At 39.6% G+C, this 25,425-nt stretch overlaps 1 protein-coding gene across 1 annotated transcript in view; it reads right to left on the bottom strand.

Moving 5' to 3' along the window:
• The window catches only part of AFF3 (ALF transcription elongation factor 3), a 273,112-nt gene that overhangs the window by 168,123 nt on the left and 79,564 nt on the right, over window positions 1-25,425 (bottom strand). The window contains exon 4 of the mRNA XM_053969767.1: window positions 2,799-2,843. Within this exon, the coding sequence (XP_053825742.1) occupies window positions 2,799-2,843 (45 nt within the window). The remainder of the gene's footprint in view (window positions 1-2,798; window positions 2,844-25,425) is intronic.

The raw sequence follows: 25,425 nt of genomic DNA, 5'->3' as shown, positions 1-25,425 counted from the left end.
ACTGCCCTCACTTTTGACTGAGGAAACATGGACATGCTATGGAAGTATCTGTTTCATGGAAAAGCCACAGCCTGACTTGTGCAGGGAACACATTACCTAGAAAGAGGGGATGTTTTCTGCTTTGTGTTGTGCAAAAGACAGCCTAAATAGGGTGAAACGTTCCTTAAAATTATGAATTTTAAGCATCTTCTTCCTTTTGCTGATGCTCCATACATTAGGAGTGGCTCTTCCCATAATAAACACATTCCAGCAGGCCAGCCATCTCTTCTGAGGGTAACACAAGTATTTCAGCTGCTGTGGCTTTTCATTGTCTGCCTTTGGGCACCTCTATAGCAACTTCATATATTGTTTGAAAAGAAGCTAAACTTGGGCTTTATGATGTGAATAGCACCTCCAACAAAACCATGGAAATGGCATTTCTTATAAACAGTCTGTTTCAGAAAAGTAGAAAATCTGTGTTACAACTTCATGGATCTGCTCAGTACAAAAAGAGGGCATGGAGAGGGATGGAAATGTCTAGATGCCAGTAAATTACAAAGTGAGCAGCAAAGGCACATTATTACTGTTGCTGTTTCCAGTAATTATCAGTAACAACAACAACTGCAGATCTGGATCTGTGTTACAAGAGTACCTAAGCACTGCTTTTGTAAGTTCCCTGACATAGAAAATCCCTTTTTCGGTACAAAAGAGAGCAGATGGATGTATCTGACCTGACAGTACTACAAGAAACAATTGGGACAAAAATGTTCAAGCATGAGAAACAGTGGTAGAGCCCTGACCTCACCACTGGTTTTCCACCACCCTTGGGAAAAAAGGAGCCCCTTAAGATTGGGATGTAGCTATGGAGCTGATTGGGAAAGTTTTCAAGGCTCTTCCCAGATCTGATGGGAAGCATTGGAGAAATTAATTGATGTAAAACTTAGCAACATTCTGACATCACCAGCTAAGCTAAAGAGGAATTTAATATGTTAGCATGGACTGGAGGCCTTAAAATCAGAGACAAATAGCTATACTTGATGTGATAGAGAAGGAGATGACAGTGGTGAGATGTGAAGACAAATGTCTCTGGGCAAGATGTCAAGCTAGGAAAATGATCTGTGCAGCAGCATGAATGGAGGTGGGTAACATTGCATTTGTCAAAAACTAGGAAAGGACGCAGCAGCAATCAAAGTGTGTAATGAAAATTTTGGACCAAAGACTTACACCCTTGAGAATAAAGAGCTTCAGTCAGAAATTCTGTAGAGTAACAGCCTGGAAGATTTATGCGTACTCTTAGACACAGAGACGCAAGGGAAGGTCAGAATAGAAAGTGATGCCCAGGTTTGCAGACATGGAAGATTGGCAGATTGATGAGGTTACCCATCATGAAGCTTAGCAAAAATATTTCTTGAGGAACATTCTAAAGGAAAAAAAAAAAAAAAAAAAAAAAAAAGAGAGCAGCAGCTGTGTTCATTGTTTTGGAGATGCACCTTACTATCTTTAGTCATACAGTGCATTTTTCTTCTCAGATGGGGTCTCTTACATACCCCCCATCTTCTGCATGGAAGGAATTGTGCCTCTTCTACATTTCAGCTTAATTTTATGAGTCAAGCTACAGAAACTAAAGGAGGAAGACCAGTTTCTCTGACTGCTCATTTTAAAAGCCTTACTTTAAAATGAAAATGGGAGTCTAAGTGTCACATCACATAGTGAATTCATGATATCTGCCACTAATTTGTAACAAACCAGCAGGGACTGTGGCTTAGGCTTGTTGAATTTGCACCTAAGACCTAACAAAGCCTACTTTGTAACTGTTAGCTAAGTAAAAACTCTGCCAGTGAAGTCATAAGCAATACATCATCATCACCCTTCCATAAACTCTTCATCCAGTTTAAGAATTAAAAGCTGCATTTAACATATTGAGGCAGAATGGAGAAATGCCTTTAGAAACAGCAGGCTTGATGCACTGCTAACCTCCAAACCAAATATTTATAACCCTGTCATTTATAAATCATCAGAAATATTTGGGTAGTGGAATATCCAAGAGGTAGAAGCACACAGAGCAACAGTGAGGTTTTATCATTCCATCTACCTTGCTTTGTATTTGAATCACTATTACATGAGATTTTTAAGCATTGTGAATTATTGAATTATCATTTTTGAAAAAGAAGCAAAATAACTACATGAGTTAAAATATTACAGAAAAGTTTCACTGTTTACAAATTTTTCTGCCACAGAAAATAATCAATATCCAAGTTAATTCAAGCCAAGATCTGTCTGGATGTGTATTAATTTGCTCTATGAAAATAAACTAGAAATTACAAAGATAAAAGAAATAATAATGAAATATGGAAATAACTACAGATTTTGCACATTGTCATTATGTAATGGACATAATGAAAATAATGACATTACATAATTAAATCCAGGTGGAAAATGACCTTCCTAGACCTCCCTTCAAAATTAAGATTTTTGACAGTCATGATTAATGGAAACATGCACTTTGCATGGTTTGTAAACCTGAAACATCATTGTACATTTCAGTTTATAATTTATCCCATTATCTGCTTCTCCATGCATGAAGGTCAGCTGTACAGGCATAAAGTAGCAGTGAAATCCACAGGCTTTGAAAGGTTGTTCTCACAGATTTTTCAAATATTTTTCATGAGGAAATAATTTTGCCTACTTTTTCCTTAGAAAGATGACAATTTAAAGGAGGAAAATTTTAACAGCAGTAATTGCAATATTCTTATTATTCTCTTGGGTTTTCAGAGCAAACAAAATTGGACCGGAAAAAATGATTTTTTTAGGATTCCTACCCGCAATATTTCTTCAATGCAGCTGTTATCTCCTGTTCCACTGTCCTGTAAACAAAATGAGAAGAGAGTTTGTTTATGTTTTAAAAAGAAATAACAAATAGGTCTGAAGACATGGTTGTCACATGAAATATATTCTGACTGCTATTACAGGTTCAAAATGAGACCAAGTCTTCCAGCATCTGAAAAGTTGCACTGCTTAAATTCTCAAATTATTCCTTTTCAGCACCACAGGAAGATGCAATATTTACAGTGTTTACATATGATTGCAACATATTTCTATAAATTCAGCAGACTTTTTTCACACCACTTTTGGGTGCTGTTCCTGCAGTTTTGGCTCTACTGCGTATGAGGAAGCAGAAGCAAAGTTGTTATTGCATGTACATGGATCCAATGTGCATTTATTTCTATTAAGTAAATGACATCTCTCCACATCCTTTGTGCTGCACAGCTCTGCAGTGACACTATCTGTGCAAAGCCTGAGCATGTATAGGGTAGATGTGATGCCAAGGGGAGAGCCGCAGAGATTGCAACACAGGCAGCAATACTGAGCATAGGCACAGCAGCCCTGAGAAGCCGTGATTTCCTCAAGTGCTGACTCTAAGCCCATCTGTGCATTGTGGGACTGAGGGCACAGAAGAATCCCACTCTCCCAAGCAGTATGACTCACTCCAGAGCTCCTCTGCAGAGGGGAAACCAGAGATTTGGCAGGGCAGCTATTCCCCCACAGGAACCATCCAGACGGTGCCTCACCTACATAGCCAGCCTGGGTGTTCACTGGGAGCCAAACTTCTGCCAGCAAGGACGAGGCAGCATGAGACACACACCACATCCCCCTCCCTCATGCCTGCCCTCTGCCCACAGTCTGCTCGCACTGCCCAGCACAACTGGGAACAGAGGGCACACTTGGATGGAGGTACGGATGCCAAGGGAGTGCCCATCTCCTACAACTCTCCACAAGATACAGGTGGCTGCTGCATCCAGCAAGCTCTCTGGGGATTTCCTTCACCACACTATATTCCCTGAAAATCACCCCCAAAAGAGGCTTCCTTCTTTTTGCAGAACAGAACTAACTCAGGAAGCAGGGGACTGGGGCTTGAGGTCTTCCATGTGGGAAAGGGGGATAGAAAAAAAAAATCCATCTGGTAATTACTGTACCCAAAGAGCTAGCAGAGAGGTGAGTTTGGTCTTCTCCTCTTGTTTCCAAAAAACCTCTGGATGCTCTGAATTTTCAGGTGTGCACCTGGAGATATATCAAAGCAATTCATATTCCAAACTGCTGAGCTCTTCTCATCTGGAAATCAGACTTCTCTACCACATCTGTATTTGTGCACCCAAAAAGTCACAAGGCATTTTCAAAAATGGATACCTCTGCCGACTAAAGCCAAATGATCGCACTGACCAATATGTACAAGTCCTGGACACTTACCACCATACCTCAGTCTGAGCTGGGGGACAGAGGACATCTGGATCTTCAACTGCCTAAAGCCCACCAGCTGTAACCAAGGTCAGGAGAACAACAGCCATACATATGCAAAAGAACAATTTATTTTTTCTAATTTTTTGTGGCTGTTGTTTCATGCCAATTCATAGAAAGTTGTACATGCTTTATTGCCTGCACTCCTGCTAAATCTTTGCTGAATATGGCCCTTAATTGTTAAACAAATGAATGACATTAACCATTCTTGGTGAAACACAGTCCATCAGCTTTACAGTTCACTACAAAATAAACCACTGATTTCAAAGGCAAAGGTACTAAACACGTGGTGAAGTCAGACTTTGGAGAATTACTCATATCTGATATATGGATGCTGAAGAGAAGCTGCTGCCCTGAGCAGATAGTCATGTTCTGACCTCAGACCTGCCCCTGAGGAGCTGCACAGCACCATGTGTGATATTTCTGTCACAGGAACAGAAGGACAAGTGTTCATGTTGCCAGTGAACCTAGCAAGATGGAGAGAAACAACAATCTCTGTATATTTAATAATATAGAATTTATTATTAGATAATTGCTATTTCTCTCTTCTCTGTGGATTTCCATCTATTTTTCCCATTCCTTCCCCAAGGCCCAGTTTGTTCACTTGTTATCCCACTAACAGTGGAGAGTGTAAAGTCTTCATGATGAGTGCCTTGTTTAGAGAGCAACAAATTCACTGCCACCCTTAAGTTGGCTGTTCTAGTCTATTGCCATCTTACAGAAGAAGGGATGAGATGACCATATGATCTTATGCTGTACAGAGTACATTGAACATATGATAAAATGACGATCTCTCTTTCTCTGTGAGGATAAAAATACTGAATGTGAATTTGGCAACAGGCTATTTCAGACTAGGATTAGGAACAAGCGTCTGTTACAAAATTAAATAACTCTCCTAGAAGTGTAGTGAAAACAGTCTGCAAGTACTCATCAGCAAGACATTTTGCTTTCTATTACTCCAGAACTACAACTTTAGCTTTTCTTTCTAGCCCATCATCTCTCTGGGCAGGAAGTAAAAACTTTTCAGATCTTCCTCTCAATATCATCATGCAGCATTTCAAAGGGTGAAAAATAAGCTGGAAACACAAAACCAAAGACAAGATATGTAAAACTGATATAAAATTTGGGGAAAACCCCCTCAGTTTCTACATTTTCCTCTTTGTTTTTAACTTTTTGAGTGCCAAATAGAAATTTCTTAATTTTTTTTTTTTTTTTTTTTTTGCTTTGTGTACTTATGAACATCTTAACATTACTGTTGATATCAAACTTTCTAGACCATCCACTACATGTCTACTGACATTACAGAGGAACATGCTCTGCCATGGAATCTGGCAAACTGAATTTAACTTTGTGGCCACAGTTTAACTTGGGGAAAAAAAAAAAAAAAAAACCAAAAAAAACAAAAGCTGGTAAATGTTTCTTGAAATGTAAATTAAAAGAAGGGATTGCATTAGCTGCAGAGAACAAGCAGCACGGAGCCCTTGACACGCTATTTGCTTCGGTGGACTTCCCCATCCGAGCACTATTGCGTTGGTGCCGGCTGTGTGACGCAGCCCCTGCGTAAGGCTGATGTCGCCACTGCTGGCAGGCTCTGCAAAGCAGTCCCTCCACCCTCTCAATAGCCACAGGACATTCGTGCAATGAACGTTTTAATTATTATTTTTTAAAATTAAAATTAAAACCAAATAAAGACTTTGAGGCTGCTGTTGCAAACTAAGCTGAGGAGCTGCTCCCCTGTGTTTGTTCTGACACTGACGAGCCCGTCTCGTTTGTCTTCCTTTCTGTTTTGCGATCTGTCATAACAAACTTGCCTCGCTGAACCTCCAGTGGACCGTCAGAGAAATACTGGCAAGTCTTGGGGACCTGTCAGGGAAAGTGGGCTCAGCCTGTTCCCCCTCGGATGCAGTCCTTCAGTCAGCAGCGCCTGCAGAACGCCGAGCATCTGCAGGCAGGGGCGGCTGCCGCGAGGTCTGGCAGGAGGATGCGAGGAGCTGCCGCCGAGGATAACGGCAGCGGCTGCTGAAGAAATAGCCCGGAGCGTCGTGCTGCTGATAACACGAGCAGCTAATTACCATGCAAAGCACAGAGAACTGTAAGAAACAAGACTGACTAAAGGCTACATAGAATTCTTGGGAAACGGGATGTCACTTCAAAAAAAAAGCTACCTCTGTACAAATTTTATTTCAGAGCATTACTTTATTTTTTCTTCCCTTACCAAGAGCGTTCACATGGACCTATATAAAGAAACCTCTCTGGAAGGAATTGCCTATCTTGTGATACTTCTCCCTCCTTTCAAATCTTTATGTTGAGGAAAGAAAGAAAGAAAAATCTTCTGCAAGTATCTAGTTCCATTTTAGCCCAAGAAATTCTTATGATGCAAGCTTTTGGTGCTGTCATTATTTGGACTGTGCTAGGTGTTTCTACAAAGTGTTCAGAGGCTATTGAATTTTTGTCTCCAGTATCAATTAGGTGTGAGGACGATCTCCAGAAGCCTGAGGTACATACTCATCCTCTTCCCCTCAGTGGGAGCCAGGCTGGTTGTGTCATCTCCAGCCAGCAGCATGACAGCGCCACGCTGCAGAGGCACAGCACAGCACTGCTCACTGTGGGGCTGCAGGATTTCCCCTGGGGCCTGAAGGGAAGCTTCAGGAGGCTTCAGGAGGCACTGAATGCTGGCAGGCAATAACCTAAATCCACGATGAAACAAAATAGGAAAAAAGGGGAAAAAATCCCACCTTGATGGACCTTAATCTGATAGCATATTAGAAATGTTTCTTTGCCAGGCACACACACATGCACTTGCAGATGCATATATACATTTTCTATGCAATCCATTTGCTAGAAAGGAATATCCAGTATGAAGAAGTCAACTCCTTATCTTTTTACTTATCCATAAGTGTGGCTTCTGCCTGTTAGGTTCAGGAGAATCATTAGTCTCAACGTTTCCCTTCAATCATTTCTCTAAAGAGATCTTAACACATTCAAGTTGTGGAATTTGCTGGAGTCTAACAGGGTTTTGTGCCTGAGATCAAAGATGTGATTTCTGGGGTTCTGCAGAAATATAGCCAGGCTGTGGAAAGGAATTTTGGGGAAGTGTCATTTGCAGATGCCCATGAAGGGTTTTCAGATATTCAGGGCTTAACTTGTTAGTGACTTCCTTACATGTGCTACATCCTCCAAAATGCTTTTTATGGAGTGGTTGTGCTGAACCCATACGGCTCTTGGAGAGAAAAGGCAGGACTTTGAACCTCAGGAAAGGTGGGCTGGTAAAAAGATTAGACCTCAACCTAGTTAAAAACTTACCTTTTTGCCCCTCAGGAAATACCCACTTTTTGTAATGTTTTCATTCTGAATGGGGACCTGGGGGCAGGCTACCTACTTGTTGATTTTATCCCTTTGACTATGCTTCCATTCAAAATGCAATTGTGTCACATCATTACCTTAAAAATGAAATTTTATGAACCATTCTTAAATTCAGTTCAAAAATCAAAATTTGATCAGGTCAAAATACTTCAATGACAAATTTTAAGAAATATAATCTGTAATCACAGAATAAGATATGGCCTAAATCAAGAAGACATTAAACCAAAATATCAAATATTTGTCTCCAAATTTTGGAATTTTTTACTTTAAGGAAGCATTTTCTTCAAACAAGAATGAAAATGTGTTTGGTCAAAACCAACATGGAAGCAGACGTTTTCAGTTCTGATAATATGGGATATCCCATAGAAAAAGGACTGAGTAAGAAAAAAACAGACCAGAATTTAAAATTGTATTTATCTTTTTTTTCTCCCTCTCTAACAATGATGGCATTTTGATCTTGATAGGTGACGTGAGACCTACCAGCAGTATTTCCACCTACCTTTAGAGGGATAGACTTCAGGAAGCCATGGCACACTGTAGTCACCCTCATCTCACTGGGTGGCGTTAATAATGCTTGTGCCTTCTGTGAAGAAGACTCCTAATCTCTCCCTGAGGATGCAGGCAAGCAGGGCTGAGCTGTGTAAGGTTACACCAAGGAAATAGGTATAAAGAGACAGCTCAGGAAGCTTGATTTTCTGTTCCTGATATTTGAAAGCTTTACTTTGCACTCATGCTATGCCTTACCACTAATTGGAGTGCCAGTGGCCATGGTCTGTGGATACAGTAGTTTTCTCCTGTGCTTTGCATTGCTGTGAGTAGGAGCTGTTTCACTTTTACTATGAGGAATTGCTGACACTTCTTTAGACACAGAGAAGTGCAGGAGGGAGATGGAAAAGAGGAGCTAAATTCTCCTCAAGGTCTGTGTCAGAAAGTGTTGCACTAATTAAAGTCATTAAATCCATCTATTTCACAGTCACTGTTAATAAACTGTTACCTTTAATAAACCCATCTCTTTTGAAATGGACCCATCATATTTTTATGGGGATTATTTTTTCCTACCAAGGGATCTTGCAACACTGTTCTTGGTTCAAAAGGGAAGAGGAGTAGCTTTTAAAAAGATTTTATTTCAAGGAAAAAAAAAAGAGCAAGTGATGAAAGTCATCTAGCTTTGCTTTAATGAAAGTATCTGTACTAATTGGGGGCCTCACTGCAACTGGAATATCATGATGCCCTAATCTTGTACCAGAACCAGGAATATGTTCTGGCTAATTAAAGGAGATGAATCAAAAATATCTGTAGATAGAGAGAAAAGCCAAATGATCCAACAGAACTTGCCATGCACACTAGAAAAGAGAAGCAAGAGCCCATGTTGCTCCTGATGAATGACACTCACAGAGCACTGTGCTCAGCAGCTCCCCCACAACTGAGGCAGATCAGCAGCTTTTGGAGAGCAAGACCCTCCAGAAGAAAGACTGGGGAGGAGTTCACAGAGCCATAACCCAGAGTATCACAAGCCTTAGGCCGTGCTGGTCTTCTAGCAGATCTGAGTCTAGGTGAAGGTGGATGTACTGTGGATGTGTAAGAAAAGCCATTCACCATATTGTATTGTTTTTGAACGAGCAAGGAAATGATGTTAGAGTGTGGCTCCTCCAATATGTGCCCATGGCCTGCCCCAGAGCTTGAGATGTCTCTTGTCCATGTAGTGCCTGGCCTGCAGTAAATGTTGAAAAGCCAGGACGAGAAAGTGAAATGATGCTGAAGGGCTGCATCTGGATGGCTGCTGGGTGCTTCAGCAGAGCTCGGACTCCTACAGCCCAGTTGGGAGGGTATTTGGAAGGGCTGGGTCTGGCCATGCGTTGAGAGGTTTTCAAACTGATGAGATGGTCTGAGTCCAAGTCTCAGTGTCCGCACCACAAAAAAAAAATAAAGACAATTAAAGGCCAAGAACCCTTCTTAACCCTCCCCACTCTCTCCACCCCTAAGGGTCATTGAACAATCAATGACTGGAGCTGCACTGGTAACATTTCATCTAGTAAAAGATGCTTGGGAGCCTCAAATGAAACCTACTGACAGATCAGCAGAGTGATTTTACAGGCTTTTACATTATATTAATAAAAATAAAATTCCAAACATGCCAGAATTACACCGTGACCCAGAACAATAAAGTGGAGCTGTAATGGAGATGAACTGCATTGTTCTATTAATAAAATATAAAGGTTTTATTGTTATTGGGAAAGATTGATTGCATCAAATCAATACCATGTCACAGTATATTAATGTTTTTCTTCACTAATGAAGAAACAGGGCCTGTTGTGATTACACTCTCTTACTACCCATTTGAAAAATATAATGGGCTGGTGATAATGAAGATTGCACCTTGCAATTTTACTCCTTGCTAGATGCTTGATCCTGGGGAGGTGCCGAGTAAGTCACCTGTGCTTTCAGAAAAGTCAGCAGGAGAGGAAGGTATCTAACATATATGAAAATGCTGTCAAACCCCCCCTAAATGGACTCCACAGTCCCTCCTTTCCACTGAAAAAACTGGAAAGAGCCACTGGGGACCTCTGGAAAAGTCTTCAGCATGCTGTATTTTCTGCAGTACTATCTGCATGCCCAAAACACATCAAGTGACTGCTGCTTGACACAGTGGTGCATTTGTCAGAAAGTTGCCATTACAGACACCAGAGTCTTTTGGTTTTGCAGCATGGAAGGCTTTTTAGTTGAGTCATGAGCTTCTTCCCTCAGCCCGTGCAGTCCTCCAATAGCCCACCCAAGGACCCTGCCCTGAGACCGACAGAGATGAGCTCTTCTCCTCGTTAGCTACCTGTCCTCCTTGCTGCACAGATGGCCAATTAGTGTCAGCTGGAATGTGGTTTTTTTAGTGATGTGGACATTTGTTGGCTGGGACCTGGACTGAGCCTGATTGATTGCATTTAATATATTGTCTGTGTTTGTTTGGGGAGAATATGTAACATCTGCATAACGGCAACAGTTGGAAAAACAGGTATTATGGAACTGTTGATATTTTTGTGAATTTTAACATGAATTTAGCATCAGCTATTATAACACTGAATAAATTAAATGGATTACTTTGCCAAGAGATCCTTTAAAAGTGTTAATTAACGATAAATCAATAAAAACTATTCAACATGAAAATCAATTACATCCCTGTTTACATTATTTAACTCCAAACATTTCTGTTTTGTGTGCTTGTAATTAGCAAGCTATAAAAGATGCCATAAATAGGCGCATAATGAGAGGAACTGTTTATAAATGATAATTGGTATTCATTCCCACTGAGCTAAAGGTTATGTGATTACAAACTGTTGCACAGAAAGGGTTAAACCTCTTACAGATTGAAGGTTTTACAGTACACAGCTCTGGAGAAATCTTTCCCACAAAAGGCCCCTGATGGAAGAATGCCCCTGTACATGATGCTGATGGAAAGAGTAACATCTACCAGGTGTTTCTTAAAGCCTATTTACATCCATTTAGGAAACACTGGTGGAAAAAAAACTACCCTTTGGGCAGTGGTGGAGGCAATAAGAAACGAAACCTTGCATGAGAAATTCAATATTAATAAAATTCATTATCCAAACAACATCTCTACAAAGTCTAAAGCAAAGATACAAACATTGAAATGCTACCAAAAATCTGGATGGCCAACCTGTTAACAAAGCTGAGGACAGGACAAAGGACACAAAGGTGTTTTCTGTCATGATGGGTAACAAGGATGTCATTCTACCCAATACCCCCTGCAAAGATGAAGACCAGAGACTTTCACAGAGGGCTAAAAGTGGATTACAGGATCTTCAAGCAGCAGCCAGAAGCCCAAAACACTGGCAGCAGCCTGTAGCTCCAGAAGGTAACACTGGATTGTTTCCTACAACACACAGAGATGAAAAAACTTTCCTGGGCAGAAACAACCTATCAGTAATCCCTAATGCTGAAAGCAGCCTTCTCAGTTTTAGAGACTGAGACTGACCTAAACTCAACAGGTAAAAATCCCCATGATCTGGAGACCAGAGGCTTTCTGTTAACTGCTTTTGCTAGTCTAAGGATGTCACCGACATCTGACAGTTTTGGCTTTGACAGTGTCTCCTCCCCAGGAAAGTAAATCTCAAACTTTCACTATAACTGCTATTGTGAGGGTAACAAGCATCAAGAATCTTTGACTGAGACAGTCTGACCAGTGAGCATCTGGTGATAAAGACAGCAGAGTCAAATAATCAAATATTTGCAAATCCAGAGCTAAACATTTTTCTACCTTTCCTGGCCATAGGTGATGCATATTTACTTTCCCTTTCCCCTTTCCTTGCCTTTTCCCTTTCCCTTTCCCTTTCCCTTTCCTTCACTTACACTGCACTGCTTTCCCTGACTTGCACAGAATACAACTGCTTCACAGAATATATGGATCAGAATTGAGTTTGAAAAAAATAATCTATTATGTGTAAGGAAGAGAGCCTTAAATGGTTTTGACAACAATAGCTCAGTCTCAATGCTAAGAACACAAAAACCATATTATGGTGATGGCCTGGACACCTATTTGCCCATGAGGGTTATAATTTGCTATTGAAAACCCAAAGCATTATCAATGAAGAAATACAATTTTATGCGTCTGCATCTTTAAATCAATCCATTGATGCCTCTGGTCAGCTCAGGTGGATTCTCTTAAAATCCACATGGAGGCTGATAAATAGCACAATTCTTCAAACTACAGTGAAAACCTTGGCAGAGTTTTATTGTGCTTTCAGCATTCCTGAAAGTCAAAAGAAAAATCCAGCCATACTGTGGTCACTGACAGACTGATGGGAACACATTCACTGCAAAACTACTGAAACCAGTATTTTCTAAATGTATTGCAGCTAATAGGACACATAAAATTTCAACTAAAATGTCAGGGCTGGATGTCTCAGAGCTCACAGATGTAAGTTCCTTCCAGTTAGGAATGTACATGACACCATGTATACATCAAGGTATAATATATATACCAAGGTATACATACACATGCATGTATGTATGAATATGCTACACAAAAAAAAAAAAAAAAAAACTCTCCAAAAGTTTCCTGGAAATGCCCAAACTAACCAAACAAGTCTCAAATCTTATCAACAGTAGCCTTAATATGGGAACCAATAAATTCAGCACATTTATAAAGTTGCAGAATAGAGAAATACCTTCCTTATTTTTTCCTGCCTTCTCTTTCCCAAATCCCACTTACAAACTTTTTTTACCACTGATTCACTGCAAGCCCATATCAGTCCTCTTTTTTGGGAGCTAGACAGGAGCCAGGCACTATCCCATGCCCCCTTACCTCCAGAGTGAAGATTTCTCCACATCTGTAAAACCATCCATCGCAAGGAGTGGCAGCTTCCCAGCACTAATCCCTGCTTTCCTGTGGGCTCCATGACAGCACCCTACTTTTTGGGCAATCACAAAGACCAGGAGCAGGAGAATAAATGATGTCCCAGGTTTGGGGGAGAGTTGCAGGTAGTTCCCAAGTAGTTGTATGGTACTTGTTAACATTTTTTGATGGAAGCCACACCCGTCCTTCGGTCTTGGATGACAAAAGGTTTGCTTTAAATGACCCTAGTTCTTTTTCTTTTGGCTTTCCCTTTTCATATTCTCTCAAAGTATCCACTTTTAAAGGGGATATTGCATCTGAATGTCACAATGCTTTCTGGTTTTCTTTTGCTGTCACTGTTACAAGTAACAGTGAAATACAGAAAGAAAGTAGAAAGAAAAACTGGTCTCAGCTTTCCCTGACTTTCTGTCTGGAAAAGCATGCTTCTCCTTCCAGTAAGCATACATTTCCCACCTGCTGGCATTGAGCCCTCCCACACAGCTAATGGAGCACCATGTCTTAAAGGGGTTTGTGAGTTTTCATAGAAAGGTTGTGTTGCCCTTAGGTTTGGTTTGGGTTGATTTCACGGGAAAGCTTCAAAAAAGCCTTCAGGATTTTTTTTTTTTTTTTCAACAATCCTTCACTTAAAAACAGGGTATTTGGTCTCTGGAGAAAGAAATGTTCAGTGTAGCCCCATTTCATTTTAAATGGAAGCTAAATGGAGAGAAAATCCCTAATACTGCTTACAGACATTTCCATCTAGGTCAAGTACAACAAATCTGCATTTTTGAGCAGCAGAGCCAGCTCTCTGTCCCTGTTGAAAATGGCAGGTCTTGTGGCACCTTGCATTTTAACAACACATACAGAAAACAGGAGTGCAGTTGGAATGCCTTTCAGCTGAGGAGGCACATGCTTCCCTTTTGTTATGTGATCTTGATGAATTTATTTCTGTGGCTTTTATTAATGTTTCAGGGCATTGAATCCTTTAAACTTGTTAGTATTTTCCTCTTTTTATTGTTCTCTGCTGCCCTTTGCTGTTTTATTTTATTCTTTTGTTCCCCGGTGTAACTGAAGGTAATGCAGTCCTGGGCCTATTACCCTCAGTCACTTTGATCTGGCAGTGGATATCAACAAAGAAGTTATTTGTTCTCAACACATTAAACCCTTCTGTGTAGCTTTTTACAAATTCTGTTATGCAACTTTGATAGGGCCTGGAATGAGTTGTCAGGTACCGAAAGGCAGGGGAGCACAAAGATCTCTCCAAAAGCCAAGCTATGAATGGTGTCATCTTGCTGTTTCACTTTCAAAGGTGGCTCATAGGGGTTTGTTGAATAGGAGTCGTTTGACAGCAGACATCTGAATTTGTATCACAGTCTCTAAGACACCTTTATAAGAACCTTGAATATCTTAGTTGACTCCTGAGGATCAAAGCTTCCTATGTAATAAACCTATCATGGGTTACTCAGGGAGATTTTCTGCATTGGTAACAATGGCAGCTGATTTGCCTCACATAAAAAGCTACCAATAGAATGGAAGGGTTGTGATCAATACTTTAACTAGCAAGATAAAAATCTGTCTGAATTATATTATGGTCTCATCATGTACTTTATAAACCATCTCCTATAATTTGAAGACACACATGCATTAAGTGTTGCTTGAAATACATTAAATTTTGATTTTTCAAATCAGAATACTAGAATAGTAAGTAGAATTGGCAGCATAAATGAATATAATGAATAAAACACAAAAAGCTCTTGGCTGGCTTTTGAATATAGCATTAGAAACAGAGAAACACACATTGTTTTACAGTGAACTACCATTAAATATATTTGTTATGGGTTAGAAATACTCAAAATTATTTGTTATGGATGAGAGCGGATGCTCTGCATTTATGATAGATGATACCACATTGTCATCAATTGTCATGCTTTGTTTATAGGACTGAATAATTTGTAATCATCAGATTACTATGTTTAGTCTGCACTGTTTTTTTTAGGGTGTGTATTGAATATATCAGATCCTTGTATCTTTTATTTATTTGTTTGTTTATGAAGGGAATAATGAGTGGCTCATTCTCCTGAGAATTAAGTATTTGGTGAAGGGTTTGGAGTTTCAGGTCCTGGTTCTTGTTGGAGAGGAGGGAAAGGCAAAACTACACTCGGGCCCTGATTTTCATTTGTGTATCACCACATAAGGACATCAGGCAGTAACACCAGAGAAAAATGAAGATGCAAAAGGCTATATATATTCTAAAGGCTTCCTTAAGCTTTCTGTTTGCCTTTCCCCAGCCATACTTCCAGTTCCAGAATGCTTTATGTGCAGATGTCACTCCAAGACGCTTATAGCCCAGTTATATATTAGGGCAGGTAGAAGATGGGGAAGCCACTCCAAAACATGGATTGTCCTGCACCATTTGCAAAAACAGGTATTTTGTGAGGAACAGAATAAAATGTTCTTGACAAAACTCTCTCTTTGTCATGTTTCTTTTTCTGCTAAAGAAATACAACTATGAAACAAGATACTTTAACAAGAGTTGCAGGCAAAGACTTTTAACTGTTTTTGTGCAGGGGAAGGCACAGACCTGGCAATCAATAACTGGCTGGTCACTGTTGCCTCTGCTTTAGGGCGTTACTAGGAAAATCCCCATTTAAGAGCAGACCCTGTGTAATATAAATTTTATATACATTTATGCTAGAAACACAATGGGATTTTAAATACCTGCAGTTGGGAAAACAGTCAACATTATGGGCTGAATACCTGTGTCACTTTATCCATGGGGACTGTATAAATACAGCAGCCTGTCTGCACAGATCACCCACGTGGGTCTCGGGCTCTGTAGGGTGACAGTTACCCCTCACTCACTGCCCCAGCTGCCTTGTTGACAGCACCTATATATAAATTCAAGGTACAATGGGATTGCTCATTCCTAGAAAATAATTGCAAAATCAAACCACTGCCTTTGAAAAGGTGTGATATCAGTTCATTTTCTACCCGGAATAACTGTACCTCTAAGCTAAAGAAGAAAAAAATAGCAAAAATGAGACAGAAGCCAAGCTTATATTTCCATTCTTATCTCTCTGTACCAATACTGTCTCAGAGGTTCCTGCTTGCATAGCAGCTGCTGAATTGCTACAGTTTACTGTCTAGAATATTAAAATAAACTAGCACTGATTTTGGCAATTTGCATAAATAGTTGATGGATCTGTACAGCAGAGACAGAAGCTCTTCATCTGTGTCCACCTGTGCATCAGACCTCTCAGCTCTACAAGGAATAACCATGGCAGAAAGAGACTGCTGTGTGAACCTACCCAAAGTCAACCATGGTGTCTCAAGCAAAGCTACCAACACAAAAGATGCAACTTATGAAAGTGGTATATCCTGCTATTTGATCAGAAGGAAAAGATTAAATCACAGAATCACAGCCAGCCTTCTGATCATCGTGGTTCTCCTCTGGACTTGCTCTGACAGGCCTGTGTGCTTCCTGTGCTGGGGACCCCAGAGCTGGATGCAGGGTTCCAGGTGAGGTCTCACCAGGGTGGAGGAGAGGAGCAGAATCCCCTCCCTTGCCCTGCTGGCCACGCTTTGGATGCAGCCCAGGATACAATTGGCTTTCTGGGTTGCAGGCTCACATTTCCAGGTCACATTGAACTTCTTGCCAGCCAACATCCCCCAGTCCTTCTCCTCAGGGCTGCTGTCAATCCATTCATCTCCTCCACCTGTAGTTGCGCTTGGGCTTGCCCTGAGCCAAGTTTGCACAGGCCCACCTCTCAAGCCAGTCAAGGTGCTCTTGGATAGTATCCCTTCCCTCCAGCACATTGCTGCCAGCACACAGCTTGGTGCTGTCAGCAAATTGCTGAGGGTACACTCAATCCCACTGTCTGTGTCACCAACAAAAATGTTAAACAGATGTCTCATCTGAAAATAATATGCAATAATCTGCATTTTGTATGCATGCACATTACCATGAAGGCTTGTGTAGCATTTCACAATCTAGATATGTATTGGTATATTTAACTTTAAATACAAGATATAGCTACAGTTCTATATGGGCAACACTATGTACTTTTAGGAAAGATAACAAAGAGTACATTCTGCAGCATAAAGGGTTGGAAGCATTTTAGGTAGGCAGAATGGAACTCCCTCTGAAAATTACAGTACCAAGTGAAACAAGAGAAGTCCTAACAAACTCTAATACACACACATGCACACACACTCCTAAAAATCTACAATGGGTATTCTGAAAATAAACAGAAGACCTGTCCACAAGATCTCAGCTTTTCAAAATCAAGCCTGCAGATTTCAAGCTTTCTCAGGCTCAGTCCTTCACAAGATGGGAGCACAGTGTGTGCAGTATTTCCAGGGCTTCCACTCATAGCAGCTGGGTCCAGCCAAGGGAAGGAGATTTGCAAGAACTCCATGGGAGCTCTCCAAACAGCAGTCTGCCGCTGATGCCCAGAAATACCTCTACCACATTTGGGGATGAAAAGTAGCCAAGTGTTTCTGACTGCTCACCCATTACTTGCACAGAGTCATGTAACATTTGCACATGCTGTTACAAAATGTTCCCATAGTATATTTGCCCACAAAATATGAAACAGGGAAAATCTATGGAATATATTGGAGGCTGATGAGCAATTTCTTCAGAAATAAAAATGATAGCTAAATTTGGGATCTAATGTTCCAGATGATCAGCACCACCTCAAAAATCAATATGAAATGCTGTAGAATTAGATATAAGAAAATACTTTTTCTTGCACACTGATACTTGCTTCAGTGTCAGCTAGACTTCTTAAAAGGCATAGAGGATGGTTTTGGAAAGGGGAAGGAAAACAAGATCAAACATTCTCACATCCTATCATAATGACCAAATAAATCTGTATGTCATCTTGTTTTACATGCTCTCACAAAAGGCTAACTGAGTAACAAGTGCAGTCCCCCAGCAAGGCAAACAAAATCTTTGACTTGTTTCACTCTTAAGGCTGGATATCACTGCTGCTGAGCAGATTTACTATAGGGAGAGTGGAAGAGGGAGTGTAGGTGAAAGGATGGTTTGCACTCATTAAGGGTCTAAAATCTAATATTTGATACAAAAGCAGTGCATCTTCTGAGACGAACCATATAAACACAATTATTATAATAGTGTATAATTTACCAAAATATTTTGACATTTTTCCAGAGATAGTCTGTTTTCTGGTATTTGCATACCTTTGACTCTAGAGTATAAGCATGGAAGAAGACAAGACAGCAAGTAATTATTTACTGATTAAGGAGTGGATGGGCTTGAAGTTTCAAACATTAGCATTCCTATTTCACCCTTGTCCTTCCAGATGAGGAAGGAGAAGACATGAAATAGAGTGTTCTCAACTCCCAGAGATTCCTAATTCGTGGCATGAATGCCATAAGCTTCTCTTCTTTGTTCTTTTGACTCACTGCCATATCCTGGTAAGCCCAGGTCAGCCATGCTCAACTCACATTTACTTTGCTGAGGTCGTAAAGGTTACACAACTCCATCTTTTTGTTTCCATTTCTAAGAGAAATGAATCCAAACTCAGCTAATTTGTATACAGCTTCAGGCAATATAAACATGGCTGGTTAGAATCATTTATATAGTATAAGCCTTTGTACTCCATACTTCATGGAAGTTAATAAGTAGGTGTCAAACTCTGAATTAAAATTCCCAGAAGAGGACACGGCACAAAGGACAATAAAAATGATTTTTAAATAATCATAGGGATAAATAGCATCCACTTCTGACAAATGTAAGTGCTGGCATAAAATGTTATTAGGCTACAGAGATTTTCTTTTGTTCAGGAAGTATGTTTTATTCTCCAGCAGTGTCATTCATCATCCTAATGAGCCCTCAAAATGTAAATTAAATAGCAAAGACTGATTCATTCAAAAACATCTTTGTGCTGTGTGTTAAACCTTTTTTCTACTTTTATCCTTATATATTGGTCCATTCTTTCATTACAAAATAACCCCTCAGCCCTTGTATGCTTTAATGACCAAGTTCAAGCAAAGCATATTTTCAGTAAACACTGTTTATTCATTTTGCTTTTGGTACAGTAATTAAAACAAAAAAAAAAAAACCCACCAAAAAACACAACCCCCCCCCCAAAAAAAAAAAAAAAACACAACCAACAAAACCCCAAACAAACCAACCAACCAACCACAAAAAAAAAAAAAAAAACAAAAAAACAAAAAAACCCAACAAAACCACAACTCCTTGTTTTAAAATGTTGTGCTCCTTAAATTATATTTGATCCAGAAAATCTCAGAAACCTGTGCGTGCATGTGGTTTTCGTTTTATTCAGTGTCACTTAGTACAGGGAAACCCTCAATGGAAAAGGATTAGTAGAAATTTCAAGCAGCTCTAAATTACTGAACCAAATACATTAACAACTAAGCAAACACTGTATTTTTGCTAATGGCAGAAAAAAAAGAAAAGAATCCAGGGTCATGAGCTAAATTAGTTCAGATTTCTTGTTATCTGTTGATAAGGACATTACACATTCTTACCAAGAATGCAGAAAAGAGGTTTCATACTTGACCTGAATTTATTTATGCATGAGCACACACACAACAACAAGAGCGTCAAGGAACAAGGCTTCTCTGGAGCCAATCCAAACAAAAATATAACAGGAATGGAAAAAATCACAGCAAAAGCATGCCTGGTTTTGGTATGATTAGTCTTCAGTTATCTTGTTCTCTGCCTCTTACCTTCTCTTTCTCTTCCTCTAATGCTTCTCAAAAACATCTCCAGCTTAATTTGGGTGTATATGTTTCTGTGTGTACAAAATGCAGATGAAAATATTGAGAGAGAAAAGTCTGCCTGATGACAAGAATGCTGTTATTAAACTGCATATGTAAGACTTAAAACCCACAATCTTCAGAATAAATTACATCAAATCTCAGAATTCAGTGACATTATGCTTTTATGAGGTTGAAATGTTGGAGGGAGACACGAGGGGTTACAATGAAACAATCCAGCTGTGAATGAGGTAAGTACATGTATGGTGTCTTGCTGCCAAGGATCCAAAAAATGGCCCTAGACCAATACTCTTTTTATTGCAAACCCAAAGAGAGCTGAGTGATGCATTGGTGTAATTGAGTTAAGAGAGCTTAGAGACGGGGTTAAGCGTTACAACTTTTAGCTAGAATATCTTTGATGACAGGTGACCTTTTGTAGGGTTTCTTCTGAAAAAGTTAAAATGGTGATTTATGAAAGTTCAGTGAAGGTTCCATACTGCAACTGTTAGAGAGACCACATGTAATTAGGTTAAACTCCACTAAGCAGAAAGAAGAATAAAAAAAGATCAGTATTATGGCATGAAATATTATCACTTAAGAAAATTGAGCATCATGAACCCTAGCTGAGAGAGCTTAACAAACCATCTATCATTTATCTTTGAGTGCTGATTCAGAAATCAGACTGGAATTCACAACTGCAGTGATTGATTAAAATAAATGCATACAGTATAGTAATTTATAAATGAAGACAGTAATTTACAAATTAAGTAAAGACTTTATGCCTGCAGAATAAGCTGCTGAAGCTGAAAATACATTTGAAGATACTTCAAACATACTCAACATGTCGCAAAGAGTCGCATGATGCAGCAGCTATCTGAGCTAATACTTTGCTCAACTAATCTTCAAACTCAAGAGTATCAACTAGATGAAAAGCCTGCCTTTCACATCCTTGTGCACCTATGATACACCTAGGTACACTATCTGTATTTTTACTAATTACCCTTTTCACTGATGTATTTAAGTACCTCTTATTACCTATATTTTTTACATTACAGTCAAGACACTGATCCTTGGATCCTATATACTGTGTCAAATTAGAGTTTTTCCAGCCAGCTGTCCAAAACTGAATCACTAAGCTACAGGGAGTCCAGAAAAATCTTCCTGTTATGTTGCATCCTGGGATTGTTAGACTTTAGTACACCCAAAAAGCCAGAAAAGAGAAAATTAAAAAATAAAAACTCTTTACTCTGACTCTCTATCAGCTAGTAAACAGTGCATTTCATTATGGTATTATAAGAATACTGTAGATTCACTATTTTAAAGCTCATCCACAATACCGCAATTTTAATGGCATAGTTAGAAAAGAACAGGATGTAACTGCTTTTTTGTTTGCTTTTCTCATTTTCTTTCTTTTCTTTCTTTTTTCTTTCTCTTTTCTTCTTTTCTCTTTCCCTTTCCTTTCCTTTCCTTTCCTTTCCTTTCCTTTCCTTTCCTTTCCTTTCCTTTCCTTTCCTTTCCTTTCCTTTCCTTTCCTTTCCTTTCCTTTCCTTTCCTTTCCTTTCCTTTCCTTTCCTTTCCTTTCCTTTCCTTTCCTTTCCTTTCCTTTCCTTTCCTTTCCTTTCCTTTCCTTTCCTTTTCTTTTCTTTGTGTTAATTTGATTTATAAAATCTAACAGAAACGGCAACAAAGGAAAAGTTAATAGAACTGATCTGCCCTTGAGGCTTGCTCCCAAAGATCCTGGCTTTCTTCAGTATCACGGAAGTCTCAATACTTCCTGCAGCAGATGGAAAGGCTACATGGAAGTTAGCCATTGGTGCTGACCAGAACTTACAACCTCTGCTCTTCCTTGGCATCTGCAGCCCTTTAAAACACACCCTAGAATAAGTGTTGTCATTTGGGGTGCAGGTATGGTCCTGACAAAGAGTGGACTGTTATGCAGGGTTCATCTTGTTGGCAACAATTACAATGTTAACAACAACGATGGAAGCAAAATAGATCAAAACACAAAGGAAGTAGCAGAATTAAACTTATCTGTGGAAAATGCTCCCATCTCCCCTGAGCTCATGCATCCTGTTCCTTGGCTGGTTTCACATGCTGCTGCTTGTTACGTGGGAGCTGTTTGTAAGTCTGACTCTGGCAGCAGTAGCTATGGCTCCTTCATTTCACTTGAGTGTTTTCTAGATTGTACAGATCCAAAAATTACTATTAGGAAGGGAATTAGGCAGAAAAGAGAACGAGTGAGAAGAAAAAAAAAAATCCTTTATACAGTGCATTTAGCAGCTTTTGCTGTTCCGGAAGTCACAAACCTCCTCCGAACATCCTTGTACAGCACAGAGCAGTTAGAAACAAAACCCACCAAGAATGGGTAAAATGTAAATGCTGAAGAAGAAATAGATTTGGAGAATGCTGAAGGATGCAAATGAACATTGAATATATCAGACGACCCTTTTTGCCTTACTACAGTTGACATTGTACTCACTGCACTTTTCCATCCTATACTTGCATGTTTTGAAATGAGTGCTTACAGAATTAAAAACATGGATTCTGCTTCAAGTAACATGCATGCAGTTAATCCAGTGGTAAATTACACCTGATAATATATTCCCTGAAATAATTTTAATAATCTTTCTGTCTATACATGCCATTTTCACTGTATCTACGCTTTATTGAAGACTTTCCTTATGTCGAGTAATTGTATGAATGTATATATATGCACAGTAATGCTTGTAAGATGCTGCAAATATGTGTCTAATGATTCTTAGTTCAGCCAAAAAAAATATGCTGTATTATTTGAGAGATAGTTCAGGACCATAGAATGAAACATCAAATCACAGCGCATGGGAAGAAAATTAAGATTGTCATTAAGATTGCCATTGCCAAAATTGAGCTGCTCCTCAGTTCTAAAGAGCAGCTCAATTTTGAAGACTTCATTTTCAAGTAATTTCATTCAAAAACAGATAAGTAAGCAAAAGGCAAGAAGCAGGTTCTGTCCCCAAAATATTTTGCCATTGAAATGGACTCAAGGAACACCATGCATGGAGAGGAACAAAACATACCAGAGAACTGAGTGGGCTGGGGACTGGCTTGGACTTGTCAGCCTTTCTAGACTTTACTTTTAATAAATAAACATCTCAGTGGATGCTGCAGGCTGGATGAATTCCCTGGAGATTCTGAATAAGGAAAGAAGTCTGACCTTGAGGTCATCTCATCAGAGCTCCATTGTCCACAGTGACAGACAGAAGGGCAGGAGACACTGTGTCCCCACTGGAGCAGGGAATTGAGCTCACTGGGGATGAGTGAAGAAGAGGACAGGAACAAGCTTCTCAGCAGCTTTGAGGGGAAAAAGAAGAAATGTAACTTTGATCTGGTAGATAAGAAATGGGCTGAGGTTGCCAGTGGTCTTTGTGAGGAGCGTTTGCAAGAGCAGAATGAAAATACCTTGCCATGAACCAGGAAAAGAGACACACCAAGTCAAGAAACTGGCAGGGCTAGATGTGCTCTGTGAAGGCAGGACCCTCATAAAGCATGAATGAAAAAGAAGCAGCACCCTGGCTTGCTCTCAGGTGCACAGGATGAGAGGAAGGGAAGAGTCAGGTTAGTGACTCCAGCTGAAGCACATCAGAAACCTCATTTTTTTCCTGGCTGATTTCCACTTACTGATTGGTTGCCCAGGTTTTTTGCAAAGTAGTTGCATGATTTAATAAAAAGAATAGTTTTGCCACAGAGCCATTAGAAAACTGAGTCTCGAATATCTCCACCCCTGTTGAGCGACAGGTCATTCATTGGCAAAATCTATTTTCTCCCAGACATGACAGTACACGTGGCAGAATCTGGCCCTTTGTAACATAACACTGATAAAAGCAGAGGCATTTCTAACTTTGGCTGCAACCCAGTCCTATAGTCATGCTCATATGTTCGTGCATTTCATTAAAGGTGATGCATGAAATCACTTAGTGCACTTGACTCCTTTAAATACCTTGACAGAGAGTTAAGTAAATTATGAGTTGTTTTTCTGTATAAGCAAGAGCCATATCTGAATATACACACTCATGCGGCATTAAATTCATATGTATGCAATTAAGAAAGATTGTTTTTACAAATTTAATTACGTGACTCTTGTACTAAATATTTTTCAGGAAAAACAGGCAAGAGAATAAACAAAATGGTATCAAATAGCCCACTGCCTGAAAGCTGTAAAAAACAATCTATACAGTGACTTTTGAAAATACAGGCAATATTTTTGATAAAATTATGTGCCAGTTCAAGGGCCACTTTTCTTCTTCAGTACACACAGTCAAGTCTTCTGGAATTCATGACCACTCAAAGCCTTTAATGAAACTTGAGCACATTAATCAGAATAACCTAATCGCTCTGTCTTTGAAGATAAACTCCACTTTTCTTGCTCATTCCCACATACAAGGAAATGCAGAGACACTAGAAGTGTCATCATCATGTAAGACACTTGCTATTAAATCTATTCTCAATACAAGGCTGACCTGAGGTACGTTTCAGAAATCTTTCTCTTTGTCTGCTCTAATCCATCAGAATCCTTTCAGGTAAAACTACTGCATTTATACATCAAAACTGTATTTTTTAAGTAAGGCTGTCACTTTTAAGGCATGCATCTTTTCAGGAAAATGTCAGGGATGTTATACTTGGGTGTCCTTCTGCCCAAGAGGCCAACAGAGCCTGAACAATGAAGCAAACAAGACAGCTAATCAATAGCAGTCACAGCACTATTTTTTATCTTCCAACATCTTCATTTTCGAGTTGGTACACATCATTACAATAGGAAAACAGGACAGTCAATCTCCATTAAGTTCAAGCATTGCATGAAAGAATTAATTTGGCTGCCTTAAAAATGATGATACAACTGCATGCCCTTAAACCTTTTAAATTTATACTAAATTTAAAGAAAACACTTGGATAGGCAGATTGGCTAGATATGAAGGCAGGGGGATATTGACTTCTTCCCACTGGCACCATGTATTTCTTACAGTGATGATTTCTCCAAGCACTGGAATATATCTTGTAATTTTTTTTAAGGCTTTGGTATAAAGCAATTTCACAAGTACTGTGTAACTAATCAGATTGAAGGTTCATGATGCCAATTTCTCAGAAGTATGTCAGTGGCACTGAGTCTTGTTGCTAGCTCTAAAAAATATCCTTTAGATTTGGGATTTTCAAGGAGCCCAGGGATTTAGTTGTCCATAAGCCATTCATATACGAGTGATGAGGTCAAAACTCCCTTTGGCTATTTTGACAAATCCATTTCAAGTAAATACTCATTTTCACATTTAATTTGAGTTCAAAGCAGTCAAAGTTATGATTCTCCCCCTCCTCCACACCGACTGCTTTCTGTATCTGGCACTGAACACTGACCTTATGTCATTTGCACCTGTATGCATATATGCATATGAATACACATGCAAACACATAGAGGCAGAACCACTGAAATGGGCTGGCATATGGCAGGAACCCTTGCTGGTGCTCCAAACACATATGCTGGCACTTGCCACAGAGGGAGTGGGGTAGAAATGAAAAGCATGCAGAGGCTTCTAAGTCTCCCTCCCCATACATCTGTTAACATCCTTTTATTTCCTATATTTAATGGAGAATTGCATACACAACAACTTGGTCTAGTGCAACCTTTCAGCAGCTGACACACTAAACTGCAAGGGGAACATTCTTCATTC

Source organism: Vidua macroura, chromosome 2, assembly GCF_024509145.1.
Source record: "Vidua macroura isolate BioBank_ID:100142 chromosome 2, ASM2450914v1, whole genome shotgun sequence".
Classification (NCBI taxonomy): domain Eukaryota; kingdom Metazoa; phylum Chordata; class Aves; order Passeriformes; family Viduidae; genus Vidua; species Vidua macroura.
The sequence above is the reverse complement of the archived record's forward strand: the minus strand, read 5'-3'. Positions and strand labels throughout refer to the sequence as shown.